The 24,445-nt window shown below is 42.6% G+C and overlaps 1 protein-coding gene across 2 annotated transcripts in view; it reads left to right on the top strand.

Moving 5' to 3' along the window:
• Positions 1-954: 954 nt before the first annotated feature.
• Positions 955-24,445, top strand: part of cabcoco1 (ciliary associated calcium binding coiled-coil 1) — a 100,551-nt gene continuing 77,060 nt past the window's right edge. For both annotated transcript variants that reach the window (XM_072239715.1, XM_072239716.1), the window contains exon 1: positions 955-1,041. In XM_072239715.1, coding sequence (XP_072095816.1) covers positions 961-1,041 — 81 coding nt within the window. In that variant the 5' untranslated portion in view covers positions 955-960. The remainder of the gene's footprint in view (positions 1,042-24,445) is intronic.

Below are 24,445 nucleotides of genomic sequence, written 5' to 3'. Positions count from 1 at the left end.
CACTCTTATTCTCTGCAATTAGGCTCTATAATGAGTCAGCCTATAGTCAGGGAAGTGGTGACCCCCTCCTGTTAGACTGTTTGAGGTAACTTATTTTTTCACTCTTCTAACATTTATATCTGTACACTTATAAAGCTACTATGACACTAATTTCCTTTGGGATCTATAAATATCTATCCATCCCTACCCTTCCCTTCTCCATCTGCCCATCAACCCGTTCTCAGCTGGATCCATCTACCGTTTACCAATCTTTACCCACCTCTTGCCCTCACCATTGTATTCTGGCTCTCTCTCCAGACGAAAAGTCTCAACCTGATTAACAAGCGCAATCGAGCATCTACAGAATTTCCTGGGTTTAGGTCTCGACCTGAAATTTAGAATTTCATTCCTCTCCGCAGATATTGCCCGATACCGAAGTTCCTCCGATATCTTGTTGGCCCGGAAAATGTACCAGTCCGAACACCACCGTCCTGTGTGCTGGATTATGGAACATTTTCTGGCATCGACACTACTGCTTTTCAAAGCTGGCAGCGAGGGAGCAGGGAGTATCAGGTCCGGGTACTCTAACCAGATATTCTTCTCGATATGTTGTAGGTTCGGTTTGGGTGACTCAATTTTTTTTTTGTTCAAGCCGTCGGGGCAGAAATAACTGTAAAAACTTGGGTTCTTCATGACATTTTGAAATAGTTTGCACCAGGTTATTAAAAATCTGAAAAACTATTGCAGAGTGGCCAATATTTATAATCACGTATAGGCCGTTTGCTAAAGAAACAGAGTATAAAATTGGGGGAAAAATCTGCTTATGGATTTCCTCAAAATATAAAATAGTTAAAGTAAGTCACAAAACAAAATAACAGAAATCACCCAGCAATTCCAGTCGCCCCAGCAACGTCCCCTGAGGCGCTTCTGCGGCTGCGCGCCGAGACTCCCACCGCTTTACCGTCTCCATGGGGATCGGGCATGGCGGCGTCTCGAACGAAGATCAGGACTGCGAAATCGCACCACAAAGTTAATGGGAAGGCAATCGCTGACAGTACTCGGGTAGGGGAGTGGAGTTGTACTAATGAGAGTCTTTCAACAGGCTGTAAACATATCTCCATCGTCAACCTTCATCACCCTCCCCGTATGTTCCCGACCCTACACGCCCCTGTCCCTCCCCTTCCTCCTACCGCCCCACTCTCACCCCTCTCCCAACGACCCTTCTGTAACCTTGCCTTTCCATCTTTCTCCCACCGCACAACCAACAGCCCCCTCCAACTTCCACCCACTGTCCCTCCACCTTCTCTCTTCCCACTGTCAGCCCCATCCCTCAACTTCCCTCCTCTCAGCCCCCTGCCCCTAACCCTTCCTTCTTCCCTGCCCACCCTCCTCTCCATCTCCAATCATCCTGCCTGCTTTCCCCTCCACCATCTATCTTGGCCACCCCTCATCTTCCCTCCGCCCCACCCAACTCCACACCCTCTCTCTTCTCATCTCCCTCCCACCACCCTGCCTCCTCTCACGCTGTCACCCTTCCTCCCCCCCACTCTCATTCCCATCCATCACCCCCTCTTCTCTCACCTTCGTTACCCTTACACTTTAGACAGCTTCTCCTCATTCGGGTTGTTTAAAATCTGAATTTAGTTGGGTGAAGCAAAGCTGCAGGTTGGGTAAAAAAAAAAAGTGCCAGGGATATTTTAGGCCTCAAGTAGTAATAGTGATGTACATACACAACATTAACATTGCGTGTGGGTCTTCAAGCTGTAGTACTTCTGTCTGTAACGTATTAATGAGAAAAGGAGCCCAAAGACCCACATTCAATGTTTTAGGAACGGTTTCTTCCCTTCTTGTCATTAGATTTCTGAATAGTTTATGGATACTTGCTATTCCTCTTTTGCACTATCTATCCATCTGTTTATTTCTTTGTTAGATCTTTATTGTCATTCCCAAGGACAGTGAGATTGCAGTGCTACTTCATTCAGTGCAAAGCAGCATACTGGAAATTCAATTACTAAATTTAATAAAATGTATGAGGTAATTAGGAGTGATGCCTAAATAACTACTGAATTAAAAACAAAGAGCTCTAAAGTGGAACATTGTTCAGTTGCACAACAGCCCTATGGAAAAGCTATTTTTCAGTCTGAATGTCTGCGGAGATGTTTCTGTATCTCCTGTTGAATTGTAGGATATTGAATAGGTGATTACTAGGGTAAGATGAGTCCATCACGATTTGGTGAACTCACTGTAGGTGGTGTGAATTATAGGTGGCTTGAATATCTGCTCGTTGGTCTCATTGTTGTTCTGTGCAGTCTGGATTACTCACGGATGTGCTTTTTGGTCAACCTTATTATAGCTAGTGTACCATACTGTCATGCAGTAGGTCAGTTTGTGTGGTAAACCATGTATATAGGTTGTAACTGGGTTACCTGTCTGGACATGCCTGGACACGTCCCTCTGCTGACTGCTCCTGTGGTTCCTCCCACAAACCCCTGAATAAAGGCGATTGTGTCACTGCTCCTCCCTCAGTCCAGGACAGGCATACAGCATGGATGTGGATCCATTTTACTGTTAATAAAATCCTTTCAGTATTTACTCTACTTCCAGTCTTTTGGAGTAATTGATAGTGGATCAGTTTGCTCTCAATTACACATCAATTAAGGCTTACCAGCAGCTTTTGAGGCATGGCAGTGGCTATATTGCATTGGGAGTTTGAGAAGATTTGGTATATTCACCAAAGACGATTGAAAATTTAGAAACATAGAAAACATACAGCATAGTACAGGCCCTTTGGCCCACAAAGCTGTGCGGAACATGTCCCTATCTTAGAACTACCTCGGCTTTACCCATAGCCCTCTATTTTACTAAGCTCCATGTAGCCATCCAGGAATCTCTTAAAAGACCCTGCTGTTTCCACCTCCACCTCAGCCGCCGGCAGCCCATTCCACACACAACTCTCTGTGTAAAAAAACTTACCTCTGACATCTCCTCTGTACCTACTTCAAAGCACCTTAAAACTATGCCCTCTCATGCTAGCCAATACAGCCCTGGGGAAAAGCCTCTGACTATCCACACGATCAATGCCTCTCATTATCTTGTACACCTCTATCAAGTCACCTCTCATCCTCCATTGCTCCAAGGAGAAAAGGCCGAGTTCATTCAACCTATTCTCATAAGGCATGCTCCCCAATCCAGGCAACATCCTTATAAATTTCCTCTGCACCCTTTCTATGATTTCCACGTCCTTCCTATAGTGCGGCGACCAGAATTGAGCACAGTACTCCAAGTGGGGTCTGACCAGTGTCCTGTATAGCTTCAACATTACCTCTCGGCTCTTAAACTCAATCCCATGATTGCTGAAGGCCAATGCACCGTAAGCCTTCTTAACCACAGAGTCAACCTGCGTAGCAGCATTGAGTGTCCTGTGGACTCGGACCCCAAGATCCCTCTGATCCTCCACACTGCCAAGAGTCTTGCCATTAATGCTATATTCTGCCATCATATTTGACATACCAAAATTAACCACCTCACACTTAACTGGGTTGAACTCCACCTGCCACTCTCAGCCCAGTTTTGCATCCTATCAGTGTCCTGCTGTAACCCCTGACAGCCCTCCACACTATCCACAACACACCCAACCTTTGTGTCATCAGCAAATTTACTAACACAACCCTCCACTTCCTCATCCAGGTCATTTATAAAAATCACAAAGAGTAGGGGTCCCAGAACAGATCCCTAAGTCACACCATTGGTCACCGGCCTCCATGCAGAATATGACCTGTCTACAACCACTCTTTGCCCTCTGTGGGCAAGCCAGTTCTGGATCCATAAAGCAATGTCCCCTTGGATCCCCATGCCTCCTTACTTTCTCAATCAGCCTTGCATGGGGTACCTTATCAAATGCCTTGCTAAAATCCATATACACTATATCTATGGCTCTACCTTCATCAATGTGCTTAGTCACATCCTCAAAAAATTCAGTCAGGCTGGTAAGGCACGATCTGCCTTTGACAAAGCCATGTTGACTATTCCGAATCATATTATGCCTCTACAAATGTTCATAAATTCTGCCTCTCAGGATCTTCTCCATCAACTTACCAACCACTGAAGTAAGACTCACTGGCCTATAATTTCCTGGGATATCTCTACTCCCTTTCTTGAATAAGGGAACAACATTCACAATCCTCCAATTCTCTGGGATCTCTCCCGTCCTCATTGATGATGCAAAGATCTTTGCCAGAGACTCAGCAATCTCCTCTCTCGCTTCCCACAGTAGCCTTGGGGTACATCCTGTCTGGTTCCAGTGTCTTATTCAACTTGATGTTTTCCAAAAGCTCCAGCATATCCTCTTTCTTAATATCTATATTCTCAAGCTTTTCAGTCCACTGCAAGTCATCCCTACAATCACCAAGATCCTTTCCCATAGTGAATACTGAAGCAAAGTATCCATTAAGTACCTCCACTATTTCTTCCGGTTCCATACACACTTTTCCATTGTCACCCTTGATTGGTCCTATTCTCTCATGTCTTATCCTCTTGCTCTTCACATACTTGTAGAATGCCTTGGGGTTTTCCTTAATCCTGGCCGCCAAGGCCTTCTCATGGTCCCTTCTGGCTCTCCTAATTTCATTCTTAAACTCCTTCCTGCAAGCCTTATAATCTTCTAGATTCATATCATTACCTAGTTTTTTGAACCTTTCGTAGGCTCTTTCCTTCTTGACTAGATTTACAACAGCCTTTGTGCACCACGGATCTTGTACCATACCATCCTTTCCATGTCTCATTGGAATGTACCTACTCAGAACCCCACGCAAATATCCCCTGAACATTTGCCACATTTCTTCAGTATGTTTCTCTGAGAACATCTGTTTCCAATTTATGCTTCCAAGTTCCTGCTGATAGCCTCATAGTTCCCCTTACTCCAATTAAACATTTCCCTAACTTGTCTGTTCCTATCCCACTTCAATTCTGTGGAAAAGGAGATAGAATTGTGATCATTATCTCCAAAATGCTCTCCCACTGAGAGACCTGACACCTAACCAGGTTCATTTCCCAATACCAGATCAAGTACAGCCTCTCCTCTTGTAGGCTTATCCACATATTGTGTCAAGAAACCTTCCTGAACACACCTAGGTAACTCCACCCCATCTAAACTCCTCACTCTAGGGAGATGCCAATCAATATTTGGGAAATTAAAATCTCCCAACACAACAAACCTGTTATTATTACTCCTTTCCAGAATCTGTCACCCTATCTGCTCTTCAATATCCCTGTTACGATTGGGTGGTCGATAAAAAACACCCAGTAGAATTAAGTCGATAAAAAACACCCAGTACAGTTAATGACCCCTTTGTATTCCTAACTTCCACCCACAGAGACTCCGTAGACAACCCCTCCATGACTTCTTCCTTTTTTGCAGTCGTGACACTATCTCTGATCAACAGTGCCACACCCCCATCTCTTTTTCCTCCCTCCCTATCCTTTCTGAAACATCTAAAGCCTGGCACTTGAAGTAGCCATTCCTGCCCCTGCACCATCCAAGTCTCTGTAATGGCCACAACATTATAGCTCCAAGTGCTGATCCACGCTCTGAGCTCATCTGCTTTATTCGTGATACTCCTCGCATTAAAATAGACATGTCTGAAACCATCGGTCTGAGTGCGTCCCTTCTCTATCACCTACCTATCCTCCCTTTTGCACTGTCTCCAAACTTTCTCTATTTTTGAGCCAATCTCCCTTTCCTCCGTCACTTCAGTTCGGTTCCCACGCCCCAGCAATTCTAGTTTAAACTCTCCCCAATAGCCTTAGCAAATCTTCCCACCAGGATATTGGTCCCCCTCGGATTCAAGTACAACCCGTCCTTTTTGTACAGGTCACACCTGCCCCAGAAGAGGTCCCAATGCCAGAAGAGGTCCCAATGATCCAGAAATCTGAATCCCTGCCCCCTGCTCCAATCCTTCAGCCACACATTTATCCTCCACCTCATTCTATTCCCATACTCACTGGCACGTGGCACAGGCAGTAATCCCGAGGTTACTACCTTTGAGGTCCTACTTCTCAACTTCTTTCCTAACTCCCTGTGGTCTTTTTTCAGGACCTCCTCCCTTTTCCTACCTATGTCGTTGGTACCAATATGTACCACAACCTCTAGCTGTTCTCCTTCCCACTTCAAGATATCGTGGACACGATCAGAAACATCCCGGACCCTGACACCTGGGAGGCAAACTACCACCTGCGTTTCTTTCCTGCATCCACAGAATCGCCTATCTGACCCCCTAACTATAGAGTCCCCTATCACTGCTGCCATCGTCTTCCTTTCCCTCCCCATCTGAGCCACAGGGCCAGACTCTGTGCCAGAGGCACGATCACTGTTACTTCCCCCAGGTAGGCCACTCCCCCCCCAACAGTACTCAAGCAGGAATACTTATTGTTAAGGGGGACAGCCACTGGTGTACTCTCTAGTACCTGCTTCTTGCTCTTCCCACTCCTGACTGTTACCCACTTCTCTGTCTCTTGTGGTCCCGGGGTGACTACCTGCATATATCTCTTCTCTATCACCTCCTCACTCTCCCCGACCGGACGAAGGTCATAAAGCTGCAGCCCCAGTTCCCTAACGTGGTCTCTAAGGAGCTGCAGCTTGACGCACCTGGTGCAGATGTGGTTGTCCGGGAGGCCGGGAGTCTGTAGGATTTCCCACATCTGACACTGAGCACAGATATACTGTGGAGAACATTTCTACAGATACACTGTGGAGAGCATTCTAATTAGTTACATCACCATCTAGTATGGGGGGGTGGGGGGGGGGACACTGCACAGGATTGCTATAAGCTGCGGAAAGTTGTAAACTCTGTCATCTCCATCATGGACACAAACCTCCCCAGCATCCAGGACATCTTCAAGGAGCGATGCCTCAAAAAAGTGGCATCCATCATTAAGGACCCCCATCTGTTGCTAAGGATGATTTAAATATATCTGCTAGGGCCCCTGCAATTTCAGGGTCTGAGGGAACATCTGCTCAGACCATGGGGATTTATCCACCCTAATTTGTCTCAAGAAAGCAAATACCTCCTCCTTCTCAGTATCAGCTCATGAAGATGAGGAAAGACACCATTTCAACCGGATGACAGCCAGAGTCTTGACTTCATAAGGCATAGGAGCAGGATTAGACCAGTCAGCTATCGAGTCTGCTTCGCCATTCCATCATGGCTGATCCCAGATCCCATTTAGCCCCATACATCTGCCTTCTTGCCATATCCTTTGATGCCCTAACCAATCAGGAAACAATCAACTTCCGCCTTAAATATACACACGGACTTGGCCTCCATCACAGCCTGTGGCAGAGCATTCCACAGATTTACTACTCTCTAGCTAAAAGACTTACTCCTTGCCTCTGTTAAAAAAAGGTCGCCCTCAATTTTGAGGCTGTGCGCTCTGGTTCTGAATACCCCTACCAGAGGAAACCATAGATCCTCTCCACATCCACCCTATGTAGTCCTTTCCAACATTCAGTATGTTTCAATGAGACTCTACATTCTTCTAAATTCTAGTGGGTACAGGCGCAAAGCTACCAAACACTTCTCATATGTTAACCCCTTAATTCCCAGAATCATCCTTGTGAACCTCCTCTGGACTCTCACCAATGACAAGACATCCTTTTTAAGATATGGGGCCCAAAACTGTTAACAATACTCTAAGTGCGGTCTGACTAGTCCCTTATAAAGGCTCAGCATTATCTCCTTGCTTTTATATTCTGTTCCCCTTGAAATAAATGCCAACATTGCATTTGCCTTCTTTACCATAGACTCAACCTGTAAATTAACCTTCTGGGAGTCTTGCACAAGCACTCCAAAGTCCCTCTGTACCTCTGACATTTGAACCTCTCCATTTAGATAATAGTCTGCACTATTATTCCTTTTACCAAAATACATTATCATACATTTCCAAACACTGTATTCCATCTGCTATTTTTTTGCCCATTCTTCCAATATATCTAAGTCTTGCTGCAATTGCATTGTTTCCTCAGCACTACCTACCCTTCCACCTATCTTCCTATCATCCACAAGCTTTGCCACAATGCCAGCAATTCCATTATCTAAATAACTGACAATGTGAAAAGGAGCCATCCCAATACTGACCCCTGAGGAACGCCAGTGGTCACCAGCAGTCAACCAAAAAAGCCCCCTTTTATTCGCACTCGCTGCCTCCTACCTATCAGCCATTCCACTCTCCATGCCAGGAAGAACAAGAAGCAAGAACAAAAAAAGAATGAGAATTTCTCAAAGTGTGGTTCTCTACAGAAGGATCTATCAACAAGCACATCAACATAGATCCAGTATATGAACCCTTACAGAGAAAAGAGAAACAACAACATCGACAATCAGCAAATCCTCAGTAATCTCATGATCTGGACAACAAAACAAATGCTTCCAGTGGACCTTCCTTGAAGCTAGCCAGTCAGAATCTTCTACTGCTAAACTGTCCAGAGTGTTTTGAACCAGCCAACCAGATGACAGTGTCTAATCAATATCCATTCAGACCCTGGAGGACTATATAAGATGGCATTCTAGGGAGACAACACCCTGATAGCTTCTCGATTGGAACTGAAACATCTGCAAACATTTTGCCAAGCTTGGCAATCAACCAAACTTCCAAATAGCCAACCTGAGCTACCAATATTCAGCAATATTTCAAACCTACTCCTCTGTAATCTGTATAGGGTCCATGATCTCACTTCTATAGACTCTGTGTCCATCTCTTGAGTAAGTACAGATGTAAAAAAATCCATTTAAGATCTCCTTCATCTCTTTCGGCTCCACACAGAGATTACCATTCTGATCTTCCAGAGCACCAATTTTGTCTCTTGCAATCCTTTTGCTCTTAAAATATATGCAGAATCCATTGGGATTCTCCTTCACCTTGTCTGCTAGTGCAACCTTGTGCCTTCTTTTAGCCCTCCTGATTTCTTTCTTACATGTTCTCTTTCATTTCTTGTATTCTATAAGTACTTCATTTGTTCCTACCTGCCTATATCTACTATGCATCTCCCTTTTTCTTAATCAGGGCCTCAATATCTCTTGAAAACCAAGATTCCCTAAACCTGTTATCTTTACCTTTTATTCTGAGAGGCACATACAAACTTTATACTGTATACTTTTGCCAGAAAACAACCTGTCCAATCCACACTTGTCAGATCCTTTCTTATACCATCAATATTGGCTTTTCTCCAATTTAGAATCTCAACTCACGGACCAGAGCGATCTTTTTCATGTTTTTGTTGAAACTAAATGGCATTGTGATCACTAGATGCAAAGTGTTCTCTTACACAGACTTTTGTCACCAGCCCTGTTTCATTCCATAATAGGAGCTCCAGTATCACATTCTCTCTGTTTGGGACTTCTATGTACTAATTAAGAAAACTTTCCTGAACATATTTAATAAACTCTATCTCATCTCATCCTTTTACAGTATGGGTGTGCCAGTCAATATGTAGGAAGTTAAAATCACCCACTATAACAACCTTATGTTTCTTGTAATAGTTGCAATCTCTCTACAAATTTGTTCTGCTAAATCCTGCAGACTTTGCTTGGTCTATAATATAACCCCTTTAACATTGTTATACCTTTATTAGTTCCACCCATAAAGCCTCATTGGATGAGTTCTCCAGTTTGTCCTGATTGAGCACAGCCATGACATTTTCCCTGTCTAGAAACACCACCTTTCCCCTTTTAAATGCCTTACACCCTGTCGCATCTAAAACAATGGAACCCCAGAACATTAGGTTGCCAGTCCTGCCCCTCCTGCAGCCAAGTTTCACTCATGGCTAAAATATCATAAATCCATGTGTTGGTCCATGCCCTGAGCTCAACTGTCTTTCCTATGATATTTATTGTATTGAAATATACACATCTCAGGACACTAGTCACACTATGATCAACCTTCTGATTCCTGACTTTGTCTGAGGTCTTAACGATATCTGTCTTCACATCCTCTCCACTATCTGTTCTGGCACTCTGGTTCCCATACCCATGCAACTCTAGTTTAACCCCCACCCCCACCAGCATACAGCATCAACAAACCTTCCTGCTGGGATATTAGTCCCCCTCCAGTTCAGGTACAAGCAGTCTCTTCTGTACAGGACCCACCTACCCTGGAAGAGAGCCCAATGATGCAAAAATCTGACACCCTCCCTCCTAAACTAACTCTTTAGCCATGTGTTAAACTGTATGATCTTCCTTCTCTGGCCTCACCAGCATGTGACAAAGGTAACAATCCTGAGATAACAGCTTAGGACCTAACTCCCTGAACTCACTTTGCAGAACCTCATCACTCTTTGTACTTATGTCCCACATGGATCATGACCTCTGGGTGCTCACCTTCCCACTTAAGAATGCTGAGGACTTGATCCAAGGTGTCCTAGACCTTGGCACCCAGGAGGCAACATAACATCTGGGAATCTCATTCACCAGAGCCTCCTTTATGTTCCTCTAACAAACAAATCCTCTATTATAACAGCTCACCTCTTCTTCCCCCTTCCCTTCTGAGTCACAGAGCCACACTCACTGCCAAAGACCTAACCGCTGTGACTTTCCTCTGCTTGGTCAACCCCACAATAGTATCCAAAGTGTATTTGTTGTTGAGGGGGATGGCCACAGGGGTACTCTGCATTGGCTGTTTAATCCCTTTCCTTTTCCTGACTGTCACCCAGTCCCCTGTGTCCTGTGCCTTGGACATATACCTCTGTATATGTCCTATCAATCACTCCTTCAGCCTCCTGAATGATCCAGAGTTCATCCAGTTCTAGCTCCAACTTCTTAACATGGAGTGTTGGAAGCCGTGGCTGGATGCACTTCTCACAGGTGTAGTTGTCAAGGACACTGGAGGTCTCCCTGCCCTCCCACATCCCATAAGAGGAGCATTCAACTATACTATCTGGCATCCCCACTGTTCAAACTGTGCATATATAAAGATGGAAAACAATAAATAAATCATGGAAAAAAATCTACCTACAGCTTTCTTGTCTGCTCTCATACCCGCCTCTCCTTGCTGAAACCTCGAAGAGCCAAAGCCTCAAGTAACCACTCTAACACTGTCTGCTCTAACAATGGCCGCATTTCTTGCTCCTGCCTTATTTTAATTTGCTCGCCAATCAATCCTGATCCTTGATTGGCCACTATTCAAAACACCAAAATGCTGCGAATCGATGCCTTATGTACTCAATCGGCAAACCTGAGTGAGCTACATTTTCTCATACTTCCAATCGCTGATTGCCGCTACTCAAAAAAATGTGTACAATTACAATGTCTTTTAAACATTATCATTGTACGCTCCTCTACAGCTTCCTCTGGCAGTTCATTCTATATACTCACCTCTCTGAATGAAAGTTTACCCTCAGATCCCTTTTAAATCTTTCCCCTCTCATCTTAAGTCATGCAATCAGTTGTCTTCTTCCTTGTTTAAACCTGTCATCTCTCTACCCTTTTCCAATGCTCCAACTTACATTCCTCTCCATGATCATGCCCTCCTTCTTTTGCCCATTTCTTCCACTGATCATCTTCGTGCTACCTGTCTTTGATTCACTACCCCCCCCACCCCCCTCAAACTGCTGCTCATCTCTTCTCATCCTGCCTGGCTCTATTCCCAACTGCCTGTTGTTTCTTCCCCATCTATTGCCCACTCTTCCCCTTGACCTCTTTCTTCACTGAATATTTCTCCTTTTTCTCCCTGAAACCTTCCAACCTTCTCTCACCCCAACCACTTTTCTGCCTATCCTCTATCCCCAATTATCTTCTCAACCCCCATAGGTTCAATTTCCCTATCCCTCCTCACCTAATGTCTATGCTGATGCTCTTTGAGATTTTGTCATTTACCCCAGGTAAACCAGTCAATATTTGACTGAGCTCAGGGACCAAGATCTGGATAACTATAAATGCAATACTGCTTTATATTGTCCTTCAGATTCTTCTAAAGAAATTTAGAAAAGTTTGGCTCACTTAGATTTATTCACATTATAGTTTTTTTAAATTTACCTCCAGCTAGTCTGACTGAGGTGATAAGCTAGCCTTACAACCAAACAGCAGGAAGCAACCCAATCACTTCTGGACCCAATACACCAGTTTCTATTCAATGTCTGTCTGTCTAGGTACCATATCCGATGCGGACATTGATGACCATGGTTTTCCATATAGTTCTATCCCTCATTCTTTGGATGACTTCCATTTCCTCGATGTGTAACCACCTGGCTAGGCTTTTGATGTACATAAGCCGAGGTCTTCCTCTGGGTTTGCTCCCCTCGATCTTTCCAGAGAGTGTGAGTTTTTCTAGTTCATTTTTCCGCATGATGTGTCCTAGGAATCTGAGTTGTCTTTCTCTTATTGTTGGTATGACTGATCTAACTGCTTGGGCTGTTCTGAGAACTTCTTCATTTGGCGTGTGTGTTGTCCAAGATATTTCTAACATTCTCCTGTAGAACCATAATTCAGCTGCTTCTAGTCTCTTTTCTATCGCTAGGGAAATGGTCCAACATTCACTTCCATAAGTCAGGATAGAATAAATGTAGCACTGCAGTATTCTGTTTTTAGTGTACGTGCTCATCTTTCTGTCTGTTAATATGGTCTTCATTTTTTGGAAAGCTTCTTTTGTCATTGTTATTCTGTATTTGATATCTGTGTCACACCTGCCATCACTTGTTATTAGGCTGCCAAGTATCTCAATTTGTTGACTTGTTTGATGTTTGTATTTCCGATCTTGATCACACATTGTGGGATGTTTGTCTTTCTGGAGATGACCATGCTTTCTGTCTTCTTGGTGTTGATTGAGAGGCCTCTGCGATTACTTTCTGCTGCCACTACAGTGAGTAGTTCTTGAAGTTTTGTTTCTGAGTCAGCTATTAGTATGATGTCATCAGCATATCTGATGTTATTTATATTATGGCCTCCAATTGTGAATCCTTTGACGTCTTTGATACTTCTCAAGATATTTTCACTATACAGGTTGAATAAGTCTGGTGAAGAGACACAACCTTGCCTGACTCCTCTCACGACATTCACATACTCATTCACTTCTCCTTCTATTCTGATGGATGCTGTGTGGTCCCAGTATAAGTTTCTTAAGAAACGTATATCTTTCCCATCAATGTCAAGATCTTGAAACATTTCCAGAAGATCTTGGTGTCTGACAGTGTCAAAAGCTTTTGTATAGTCGATGAAACATAGGTAGATGTCTTTTTGTACCTGGATGGCTCGTTCACAGATCATCTGTAGCATGAAAATTGCATTTCTGGTTCCAGTGTTTTCCACAAAGCTGCATTGTTCTTTACTGATTTCTGGTTTTATACAGCATCTTGCTCTCATCATGATTACTCGATAACTCAATCTAAAAGCTACCCTGGAGCAAACTGTGGAAGCGACCACATACCAGTCATTTGCAAAATGAAAATAAAGATGAGAAAATTAAAGAAACCAAAAAGATCAGAACCACTGGATTATCAACAACTACAAAACAACCCTCATCTGAAGACAGAATACACAATCAAGGTGAAAAACCATTTTCAATTGCTGCAGGATGAAGGAGGCAAATCTTCCTGGGACATACTGAAAGAATCCATGGTTGAAGCTGCAAAAGAAACCAACCCACAAAAAGAATGGAAAAGTAAGAAGAAATGGATAACTGAAGATATAATACAATTGATGCAACAAAAACAGACCATCAAACCGAGAGACAGCGAAGAATACTAACAACTTGATAAGACAATAAAAAGAAAATGCAGAGAAGCTAAAGACAGATGGCTAAGTGAGAAATGCTACAAACCCATATCCCTGGAACAAAGTTGATGCACAGTAAGATTAAAGAAGTAACGGGTAAATTACCTTGCTCAGCAAGTGGATGCATCAAGGCAAAAGACGGCAGCTTAATTATGAGCAAAGAGGAAATCCTAAAAAGATGGACAGAATATATAAAAGAACTTTTTGAAGACCAAAGAGCAGAAAAACCAAACATAAAGAAGAATCTGGAAGGATCTAGCATTCTAAAATCAGAAATTTGAGTAGCCATAAATAAAACAAAACATAACAGAACAACTGGCCCAGACAACATCGCTGTTGAAATGATACTGGCCTTAGAAGAGAAAATAGCAGAAATAGCAAATGAAATCTATGATCATGAGGAGATACCTGATGATTTAAGTAAATCAGTGTTCATCACACTTCCAAAGAAAGAGGGAGCAACAGAATGTGAGTTACATCGTACAATAAGCCTGATGAGCCACGTGGCAAAAATTATTCTCAGAGTAATCATGATGAGAGCAAGATGCTGTATAAAACCAGAAATCAGTAAAGAACAATGCAGCTTCTATTCAATGTATTAACAGCTTGATTTGTCAGTGCTACATTCCCTTTTAATGAATTGACAAAGTTTTTCTGATCTCTAGGATCAAATTGCAGGGCTCCATAGGCTATTTACAATGTCTTTTAGAATCAAATTATGATTGTTATTTCATGAAAGCACAATTTCTCGTCCAGTTCACTGGACTTTCTTGCTCTCTCACCCAGCCCATGCTCCTGACGCTCTGCCTTGATGTCCTCACTTTCCTGCCTGGTTCCAGACTCTCAGCTGAGGCATTCTCCTTCCTTTCCTGCTGCCATTCTCACTATGCCCCCTCCCCCCCTCTAACTTCATATCCCACCCCACAGCCTCAACATCACCCTTCCCACTTCCCTCTAGTTTGAACCCTCACTCCTCTTCCCTCTTCTGATGCCTTATCCAGCTCCAACTCCTGCCAGGTCTTCACCAACCCCCCTCACATCGACCCCCATGAATCTCTCTCTCTCTCTCTCTCTGATGCCGAGCACTTTAACTTCATTGTACCCCTGCACCTGCATCTTTATCAAGCTGTTTATCAGTTGCATCAGCCATGGTGCCAATTTTTGTCTGATCGCTCCCCCACTGACTTTAAATGTCTTGAGCCCTCCCCTTTCTCTTGGCCATCTCCTTTTGGCCACTTATCGTCTCTTTTACTTCCTAAAGTTCAAGGTAAATTTATTATCAATGTAGATAAATGTTACCATATACAACACTGATATTCATTTTCTTACGGGCATACTCAATAAATCCAATAACTAAAGGATAAATAGTGAATCATGAGATGAAGAGACCGTGGAAGTGAGTCCATAAGCTGTGGGAACAGTTCAGTGATGGGGCAAGTGAAGTTGAGCAAAGGTATCCCCTCTGGTTCAAGAGCCTGATGGTGGAGGGATAATAACTGTTTCTGAATTTGGTGAGTGAGTCCTGAGGCTCCTGTACCTTCATCCTGATGGCAGCAGCAAGAATAGAGCATGATTTGGGTGGTCGGAATCCCTGATGACGGAACGAGGTATATTTATAAGTATTGTACATACCTGTAGAATATCACCATGATTCAGCAGTGGCATCTGAAAGAATTTGCATCTCATGTGTCTTCACTTATTACACTACAGCCTCTCTCTTCCTTCAGCTTCCCCTACCCGCATTGCTCTTTTTTTCTTGATTTTTTTCTTTTGACTGTTTCCACCTACCACCCTAGCCTCTGTTTCCCAACTCCACTACTGCTCCACCAGATTCCGTCATCCCTTACTCCATCTAAGTCTACTTGTGGCTTATCAGCCCCTACCTCATTCAAATTTCAAGATTGTTTAATGTCGTTTCCAGTACACAAGTGTAAAGGAGAACAAAATAATGGTTACTCAGGATCATCTGCAGCACAAAAAAAAAACAAATTAAGAAACACAATACTGTAAAAAAAAGATAAATATAAATACATAAGATAGCTTGAACACAAAGATTGATAAAATGATGCTAGGCACAGGAGTGTCTGTACGTAGGGTGACCCTAACAGGAAATGATAAAATAGTGGTAATGTGGGATGGGGGTGTGGATGGGTGGGTTAGTGGGTGGAGGTGTTGATCAGCCTTACTGCTTGGGAAAAGTAACTTTTTGAGTCTGGTGGTTCTGGTGTGGATACTACATAGCCTCCTTCCTGATGGGAGAGGGACAAACAGTCCATGAGTAGAGTGGGTGGGATCCTTCATGATGTTTCTGGCCCTTTTTGTAACTATGGCCTTGATGGAGGGCAGACTGGTGCCGGTGATGTGTTGGGCAGTTTTGTCTACCCATTGTAAAGCCTTCCTCTTGGCTGCAGTGCAGTTTCCATACCATGCAGTGTTAGAGCATGTTAGGGTGCTCTCTACTGTGCATCTGTAGAAAGACATGAGCGTAGATGTGCATGGTCCAGCTGTCTTCAGTCTCCTCAGAAAGTAGAGGTATTGGTATGTGTTCCTGATTGTATAGGACATGTCCTGGGACCATGAGAGGCTGTGCAAAATATGCACTGTCAGGAGTTTGAAACAATTTCCATGGTTCTGTTGCCAATGTAAAGAGGGGTGTGAGCGGTGCGAGTACTCCTGAAGTTGATAACCATCTCCTTTATCTTGAAGCATTGAGGAAGAGGTTATTTGTGTGGCACCAGGCCTCAAGCTCTTCCACCTCCTTTCTGTAGACCATCTCATCATTGTTGGTGATGAGCCCCACCATTGCTGTTTCATCAGCAAACTTGACAATGTAATTACTCTGCTCATACATGATTGGCCATGCAGTCATGTGTGAGCAGGGTTGTAGGGCAATGGACTCAGCATACAACCCTGGATAGCACCTGTGTGAGGATGATGGGAAGGGAGGAGCAATTGTGCATCCTGACTGTCTGAGGGCTGTTGGTTAGAAAATCCAACACCCAGTTGTACAATAGTGTATTTAGACAGAGGAGTTGAGGTTTGTTCACTAAGGTCTGAGGGACAATGCTGTTGAGTGTCAAACTGGAATCCAGAAACACCCTCTTCCCAATAGAACTTCAATCCTGATGCAGTGGTTCCAGCTGAGACATTAGTTATTCCTTTCTCTCCACAGATGCTGCCTCTGACCCACTCAATTCCTCCAACAGTTTGTTTTTATATATCTGAGGCCAGCAGGTTGTTTGAAGTTAGGTCTTGATTTACATGGTACCTTTCAGAATATTTCGAAGTATTTAAGAAACAAAGAGGTACATTTGATGTGCCCTGACATTTGTGATGAAGGGAGGAGAATACTGCTCCTCTTCTTTGAACAATCTAGTGGAATTTTAAAATATGACAGTAAGGGCTCTGTACAAAATTTAAACTCATGCAACACACACAAAATGCTGGAGGAACTCAGCAGGCCAGGCAGCATCTATGGAAAAGTGTACAGTCGACGGACTAATGTCTTGTGAAGTCAGCATTGTGTGAAATTCATTGAACAAGAAAGTAAATGATACTATTATCCTGATTTATTAGACATTTTCTGGCTTGTTTCACCTAATAGCTTTTATAAATGGATCATATGTCTTTTCATCTGAAAATACACAATATGCTAGATGAACTCAAAAAGTAAAGCAGCATCCATGGAGATGAATAAATCAGATGAGGGGTCTCAACCCAAAATGTTGACTCTTTATTCCTCTCCATTTATGCTGCCTGATGTGCTGAGTTCCTCCATCATTTTGTATGTGTTACTCTGGATTTCCAGCATCTGCAGAATCTCTTGTGTTTATAATCTGAAACTTGCTTTTTGCTTTTTATTCCTTCTGGACTAAAATGAAGTCCAGATACTAGAATATCCTTGACTTTTGTGTAATATAAACGTATGTAGGTGTTACCTTGATTGTTGAAATAAATATTCAATTTATTAAAGTTATTTCTTTTCTATTTATTAAAATTATTTACTGCAGTTAAAAAAACTTAAGCACAAAAATGATTGGTTAGAGATTTTTGTGTATAGTTGTACTGAAGAGGTGTAAATATGAGACAACAACTATCTTGATCATTGTCTCAACATTTTAAAGTTCATTGTATTGGACATCTGAGGCCTTAGTTGTAAGAAAGCAGGATTTGCACAGTTTCCTTTTCAAAAATGTGTTGCTTCCACTTTCTCTCCTGTGGCTTCAGCCTGATGGGGTCTTTGGCCAGTATAGGGTGACATTGGATCTGTGATTCACTTTCTGTCTGTGTTACAAGAATACTCTGGTACTCCTACAGATTTGAGTTCAGAGTTGTGTGATGGGAGGAAGAGGTGATGGGGGTTGGGGGAAAGATAAATTGATTTTGTAGGCAATTCTATGGTGGTGAGATTGGGGTAGTGTAGGTCTTGGATTAGAACTTCAAAGCGATTTTGCTGGTCATGGAGGGAGAGAGAGCAATTGACACATTTTCCCTCCCAATTGTTTGTGTGAGGGAGAAAACTACATTTTGAAACTTGACAGCACATCTGTGGTGATGAAGAAGTTGGTGATTTGGAACATAGAGTATAGATTTAATTGGGAAGAGGATGTAGTGAAGACAGGATTCAGGATTCTCATTCACCAGCATATCTCCCAGGTTAGTGCTGCAGTAGCAAAACATCACCATCCTGAAAATGCTCAGTGGTGGTACCCCTGGGAACATTGTGGTCCAAATTTCCCTTCACAGCTCCAAAGGACACACTGCATAGGGAATTATGTCTTCCCACGGAGTCTAGGTGTGGAGCTGGCGCTGGTGTAACAGGCGTGACTGATAATAGGAGGTGTCTGGTCAAATTTTCTAAATGACACAAAGTGACCCATAAGTAGTCATCGTCATGCTTCTGTCATAGAAATATCAATAATCAATAGTAGAACTATGGTGATATTGCACATTTTGCATTTCTTTGAAATTTGATTGTATAACAATGATGATAATGTATTGTTTCTCTTGGGTTTTCCCCTACCGTTAGATATTATTGCTTAGTGCTTGCAGTGTTCTTACAATACATACAGCATCCACACAGGATTAACAACTCAGGAAAATCTTAATTCCTTTGAAAATTGGATTCTCTAGCAGAATTGCAAAAATTTGAAATATTTCTTTAATATCAATGTAAAAATAACAAAGAAAGCCCAAAAATAGCACAATGCCTGGAGGGATATATGCACTTAGTAATCTAAAAAATTTGGAATACATGAAATAATTTGCACATGAATCAAAAAGTTTGCTGAGAGTAAGTTTTTATTTTGATAAAGAGTAATCCATCTTCAATCTGAATTGGTGCTGCCTGAAAACCTATTAACAAACCTAACAGCAATGTATTGATTTCATTGGACAATAGAATGTGCCATGAGAACATGTTAACATACAGAAGCTTCTGAGAGACCACACATTCAGTATAATCTATGCCACACAAGGTTGTGCAATTTTTTTTTAATATAATTTTATTTAGTTGTTGTATGTCACACATGGGAAGTAACCAAGGGTCTCGGCCTAAAATGTTGACTGTTCATTTCCCTCCATTTATCCCTCCATTTATTGACTCAGCAAAGCTAAATGACAATCTCATTGTTTGCTAAGTTCACATTTGTCATGCTGCTAAATTTGGGGAAGGGATAACTTTAACAACAAGTACCATTCTCCACAGCTCTGACAAGATGAGCATGCCCAGCTCAGAAGATTGTCTTTGCATTGTTATTGCCCCATCCAAAATCTGGTAGCTGAGTCTGCTTCAAAACTTGAAGTAGTTGGCATAATGTGGAATTTGTTCTTTCCTTTCATTGATTCCCTTTCCTTGTTCCAAATGTGGTCTTGAGACAGATTTTGTTCGGGACTGGACAACGGGGTGACCCGTTGGGACACCCTTTGAGAGAAGGGTAGTGCAGTCTGATGTGACCAGAATGAACATTAAATTGTCCTGAATGCTATTGGTATCGCTTTGCTTTGGAAACTGAAGTAGAAAACCTCCATTTATTAAAGAAGAACAACGCATCGCAAAGCAAATATAGCTGCTCCTCATTTAACAATGGACACTTTTGATGGCATCGTTTCTGGTTTATCTGCCACCCTTGTGCCTCTCATTGTCATTCTGTAGACATGCAGCCCTTTCATCCCCCGTCTCTTCATCTCTTCTGCTGTTTGTTCTTTGTCTCCGATCCTGGAGACGTGCATGACTCTCCTCCTCTGTCTCCTCTTGTCTCATCTTTTATTGTCCTGACTCTTTGATCCTGGAGTCGTGAGGCCCTGGCCTCACCCATTTCTTGTTCTCTCCCTCTGCTTGCCGCTTCCCAACGATGTTTGGTGTCGTGTCTTGACCATAATGTCCCCCTTCCCTTTCCATGCAGCATAATTAGGCTGACCATTTTTTTTTACCCTAATGCTGGATATAAGATACGAAGCAGTAACACCAAAGGATGCTGATTATTCTTGACGATGTGGTTGGCGCTCTCCTAAATGGATGTGATATAGTTACCGCTGTCCTTTGACTGCAGCAAAGGGTTTTATGGGTATTTCCAAGTACATCATTACAATAAGATTTAATTATCTCTTATTGATGGGTGGCAGTTAAACCTGTCCCAATCCTGCACAAGCTGATGGTGGATTAAACACATATAGAGATAAATCGGATGCAGGGTGAATATTCTGAATTGCCATTGGATTTAATCCACTTGCCCACCCAATTTCCATAACAACGTTGATTACTGAACAACCATCTAAAACTCTCATGCATTTTCACTTGTTGGTCGTATTCATATAGTTAAAATGATGATTCTACCGAAATTTTTATATTTATTTCAGAATATTCCTGTTTTTTTGACTAGGAAGTTTTTTGATCGGATTGATTCTATTATTTTATCTTTTATTTGGAATAATAAAAGACCAAGAATTAGTAAATGTCATTTACAAAAATTGAAAAAGGATGCAGGTCTTGCTTTGCCTAATTTTAGAATGTATTATTGGGCTGTTAATCTGCAATATATGTCTTTTTGGTTATACTGGGTTGATAAGATTGATTGGCCAATTTGGGTAGATCTGGAACTAAAAGTTATAAAACAGTTTTATTTAACTTCGTTATTGGGGGCTCCTTTACCTATGCAATTAGCTAAAGTTGTTAATTTAAACTTATATCCTGTGACTAAGTATTCTTTACAAATTTGGCTCCAGTTCCGCAATTCCTTTAATCTTAAAAAATTTAAACTTTGTGGTTTTATTTACCGAAATTACTTTTTTAAGCCTTCTTTGAGTGATCCAATTTTTCTACTTTGGAAAAATAAAGGTACTAATTCTTTTTTGGATTTATTTAAAGAAGATAGATTGATGTCCTTTGAACAATTAACTGATAAATATTCTCTTTCATATTCACACTTTCTGCAATACCTTCAAGTTAGACATTTTTTACAATATTTAAGTAATTTCCCTTACATATTGGAGGCTGACCTGTTAAATACTATTATGAGTATGAATCCTTTGATTAAGGGTTCTATTGGAAGAATTTATAATTTATTATTGCAATGGGATAAGTGTCCTTTGTCTAAGATTAAACAGGATTGGGAAAAGGAACTTAATTTGACTCTTATGACGGAGGATTGGATGCGGATATTGAAGTTGGTTAACTCTTCTTCAATTTGTGCTAGCCGTTCATTGATTCAATTTAAAATTGTACATCGTTATCATTTGACAAAGGAGAGACTTTCTAAAGTCTTTCCTAATGTTGATAGTTGTTGTGATAGATGTAAAACTGAGAAAGCTACACTGACACATATGTTTTGGTCTTGTTCTATATTGGAACAGTTCTGGAGGTCGGTTTTCTCAACAATTTCTAAAGCACTTAAAATTAATTTACAACCTAATAAATTAACTGTGCTTTTTGGAATAGTTCCTCAAAATATTCATGGTATTTCTGTGTCTGACCAGCATGTTATTGCATTTGTTTCATTGATAGCTAGGAGGGCCATTTTGTTGAAGTGGAAGGATACATCAGCTCCCACTTTGTAACAATGGTTCTCTCAAGTGATGCTATGTCTTAGTTTGGAGAAAATTAGAAGTCGAACCTTTGAACCTTTAATTGATTTTGAGAAAAGATGGGGCTCATTTGCTCGTTATTATCATTTGAGTTAATTGATATAATTTTTCCACGATCTAATTGTAAATTCTTTTAGTATAATTTTGTTTCTAGCTGGCGGTTTGATGTTTATTTTTAGAAGCTTTTTGTATGACGCGTGGCTCCGGGGTTGTACACCAAATGGGTTCCCTTTTTTCTTCTCACTTTTCTGCTCAGTAGGTTTTTTTTGTTATCACAAAATTTTGTTTTCAATCTTTAAGATGATGGGTTTTTTTTGAGGCATTGTAAGTGTTGTTACTTCAATGTACTCATGTTATTTTTCCTATATATATATATATAATAAAAAGATTTGAAAAGTAATAGAACCATAAATAGTTAAATAGTAATATGTAAATTATGCCAGTAAATTATGAAATAAGTCCAGGACCAGCCTATTGGCTCAAGATGTCTGACCCTCCAAGGGAGGAGTTGTAAAGTTTGATGGCCACAGGCAGGAATGACTTCCTATGACACTCAGTGCTGCATCTCGGTGGGATGAGTCTCTGGCTGAATGTACTCCTGTGCCCACCCAGTACATTATGTAGTGGATGGGAGACATTGTCCAAGATGGCATGCAACTTAGACAGCATCCTCTTTTCAGACACCACCGTCAGAGAGTCCAGTTCCATCCCCACAACATCACTGGCCTTACGAATGAGTTTCTTGATTCTGTTGGTGTCTGCCACCCTCAGCCTGCTGCCCCAGCACACAACAGCAAACATGATAGCACTGGCCGCCACAGACTCGTAGAACATCCTCAGCATCGTCCGGCAGATGTTAAAGGACCTCAGTCTCCTCAGGAAATAAAGACGGCTCTGGCCCTTCTTGTAGACAGCCTCGGTGTTCTTTGACCAGTCCAGTTTATTTTCAATTTGTATCCCCAGGTATTTGTAATCCTCCAGGTGACCCCCTGGATGGAAACAGGGGTCACCGGTACCTTAGCTCTCCTCAGGTATACCACCAGCTCCTTAGTCTTTTTCACATTAAGCTGCAGATAATTCTGCTCACATCATGTGACAAAGTTTCCTACCATAGCCCTGTACTCAGCCTCATCTCCCTTGCTGATGCATCCAACTATGGCAGAGTCATCCAAAAACTTCTGAAGATGACAAGACTCTGTGCAGTAGTTGAAGTCCGAGGTGTAAGTGGTGAAGAGAAAGGGAGACAAGACAGTCCCCTGTGGAGCCCCAGTGCTGCTGATCACTCTGTCGGACACACAGTGTTGCAAGCACACGTACTGTGGTCTGCCAGTCAGGTAATCAAGAATCCATGATTCCAGGGAAGCATCCACCTGCATCGCTGTCAGCTTCTCCCCCAGCAGAGCAGGGCGGATGGGGTTGAATGCACTGGAGAAGTTAAAAAACATGACCCTCACAGTGCTCGCTGGCTTGTCCAGGTGGGCGTAGACACGGTTCAGCAGGAAGACGATGGCATCCTCAACTCCTAGTCGGGGCTGGTAGGCGAACTGGAGGGTATCTAAGTGTGGCCTGACCATAGGCTGGAGCAGCTCCAGAACAAGTCTCTCCAGGGTCTTCCTGATGTGGGAGGTCAATGTCACTGGTCTATAGTCATTGAGGCTGCTGGGGCGCAGCGCCTTCGGCACAGGGACGAGGCAGGACGTCTTCCACAATACAGGAACCCTCTGGAGCCTCAGGCTCAAGTTGAATACATGGCAAAGTACTCCACATAGCTGAGGGGCACAGGCTTTGAGAACCCTGGTACTGACACCATCCGGTCCTGCAGCCTTGCTTGGGTTGAGACGTTTCAGCTGTCTTCTCACCTGTAGAGCTGTGAAGCTCACCGTGGTGGTTTCATGTGGGGAAGTGGTATAGTCATGAGAGCAGGGTGGGGGACTGTGAGGAGGGGTAGGAGGGGAGAGTGGAATATGTGTTGGTTGGGGGCCGACAACAAATGGCTCATGTGTGGGATGGGCAGGGGTCACAATATCAAATCTGTTAAAGAACAGGTTAAGTTCATTGGCCCTGTTCGCACTGCCTTCAGCTCCTCTGTTGCTAGTTTGCCGGAACCCAGTGATGGTCCTCATCCCCCTCCAGACCTCTCTCATGTTGTTCTGCTGGAGTTTCCACTCAAAACGTCAACTAGAGGAAGTGGATGAGGAAGTGGAGGGATGGGTTAGTAAGTTTGCTGATGACACAAATGTTGGGGGGTGTTGTGGATAGTGTGGAGGGCTGTCAGAGGTTACAGCAGGACATTGATAGGATGCAAAACTGGGCTGAGAAGTGGCAGATGGAGTTCAACCCAGATAAGTGTGAAGTGGTTCATTTTGGTAGGTCAAATATGATGGCAGAATATAGTATTAATGATAAGACTCTTGGCAGTGTGGAGAATCAGAGGGATCTTGGGGTCCGAGTCCATAGGATGCTCAAAGCAGCTGCGCAGGTTGACTCTGTGGTTAAGAAGGCATACAGTGTATTAGCCTTCATTAATCATGTAATTGAATTTAGGAGCCGAGAGGTAATGTTGCAGCTATATAGGACCCTGGTCAGACCCCACTTGGAGTACTGTGCTCATTTCTGGTCACCTCACT

This window comes from Mobula birostris, chromosome 21 (genome assembly GCF_030028105.1).
Source record: "Mobula birostris isolate sMobBir1 chromosome 21, sMobBir1.hap1, whole genome shotgun sequence".
NCBI classification, from domain to species: Eukaryota; Metazoa; Chordata; class Chondrichthyes; order Myliobatiformes; family Myliobatidae; genus Mobula; species Mobula birostris.
Note: the sequence above shows the minus strand (reverse complement) of the source record. Positions and strands in the feature narration are given on the sequence as shown.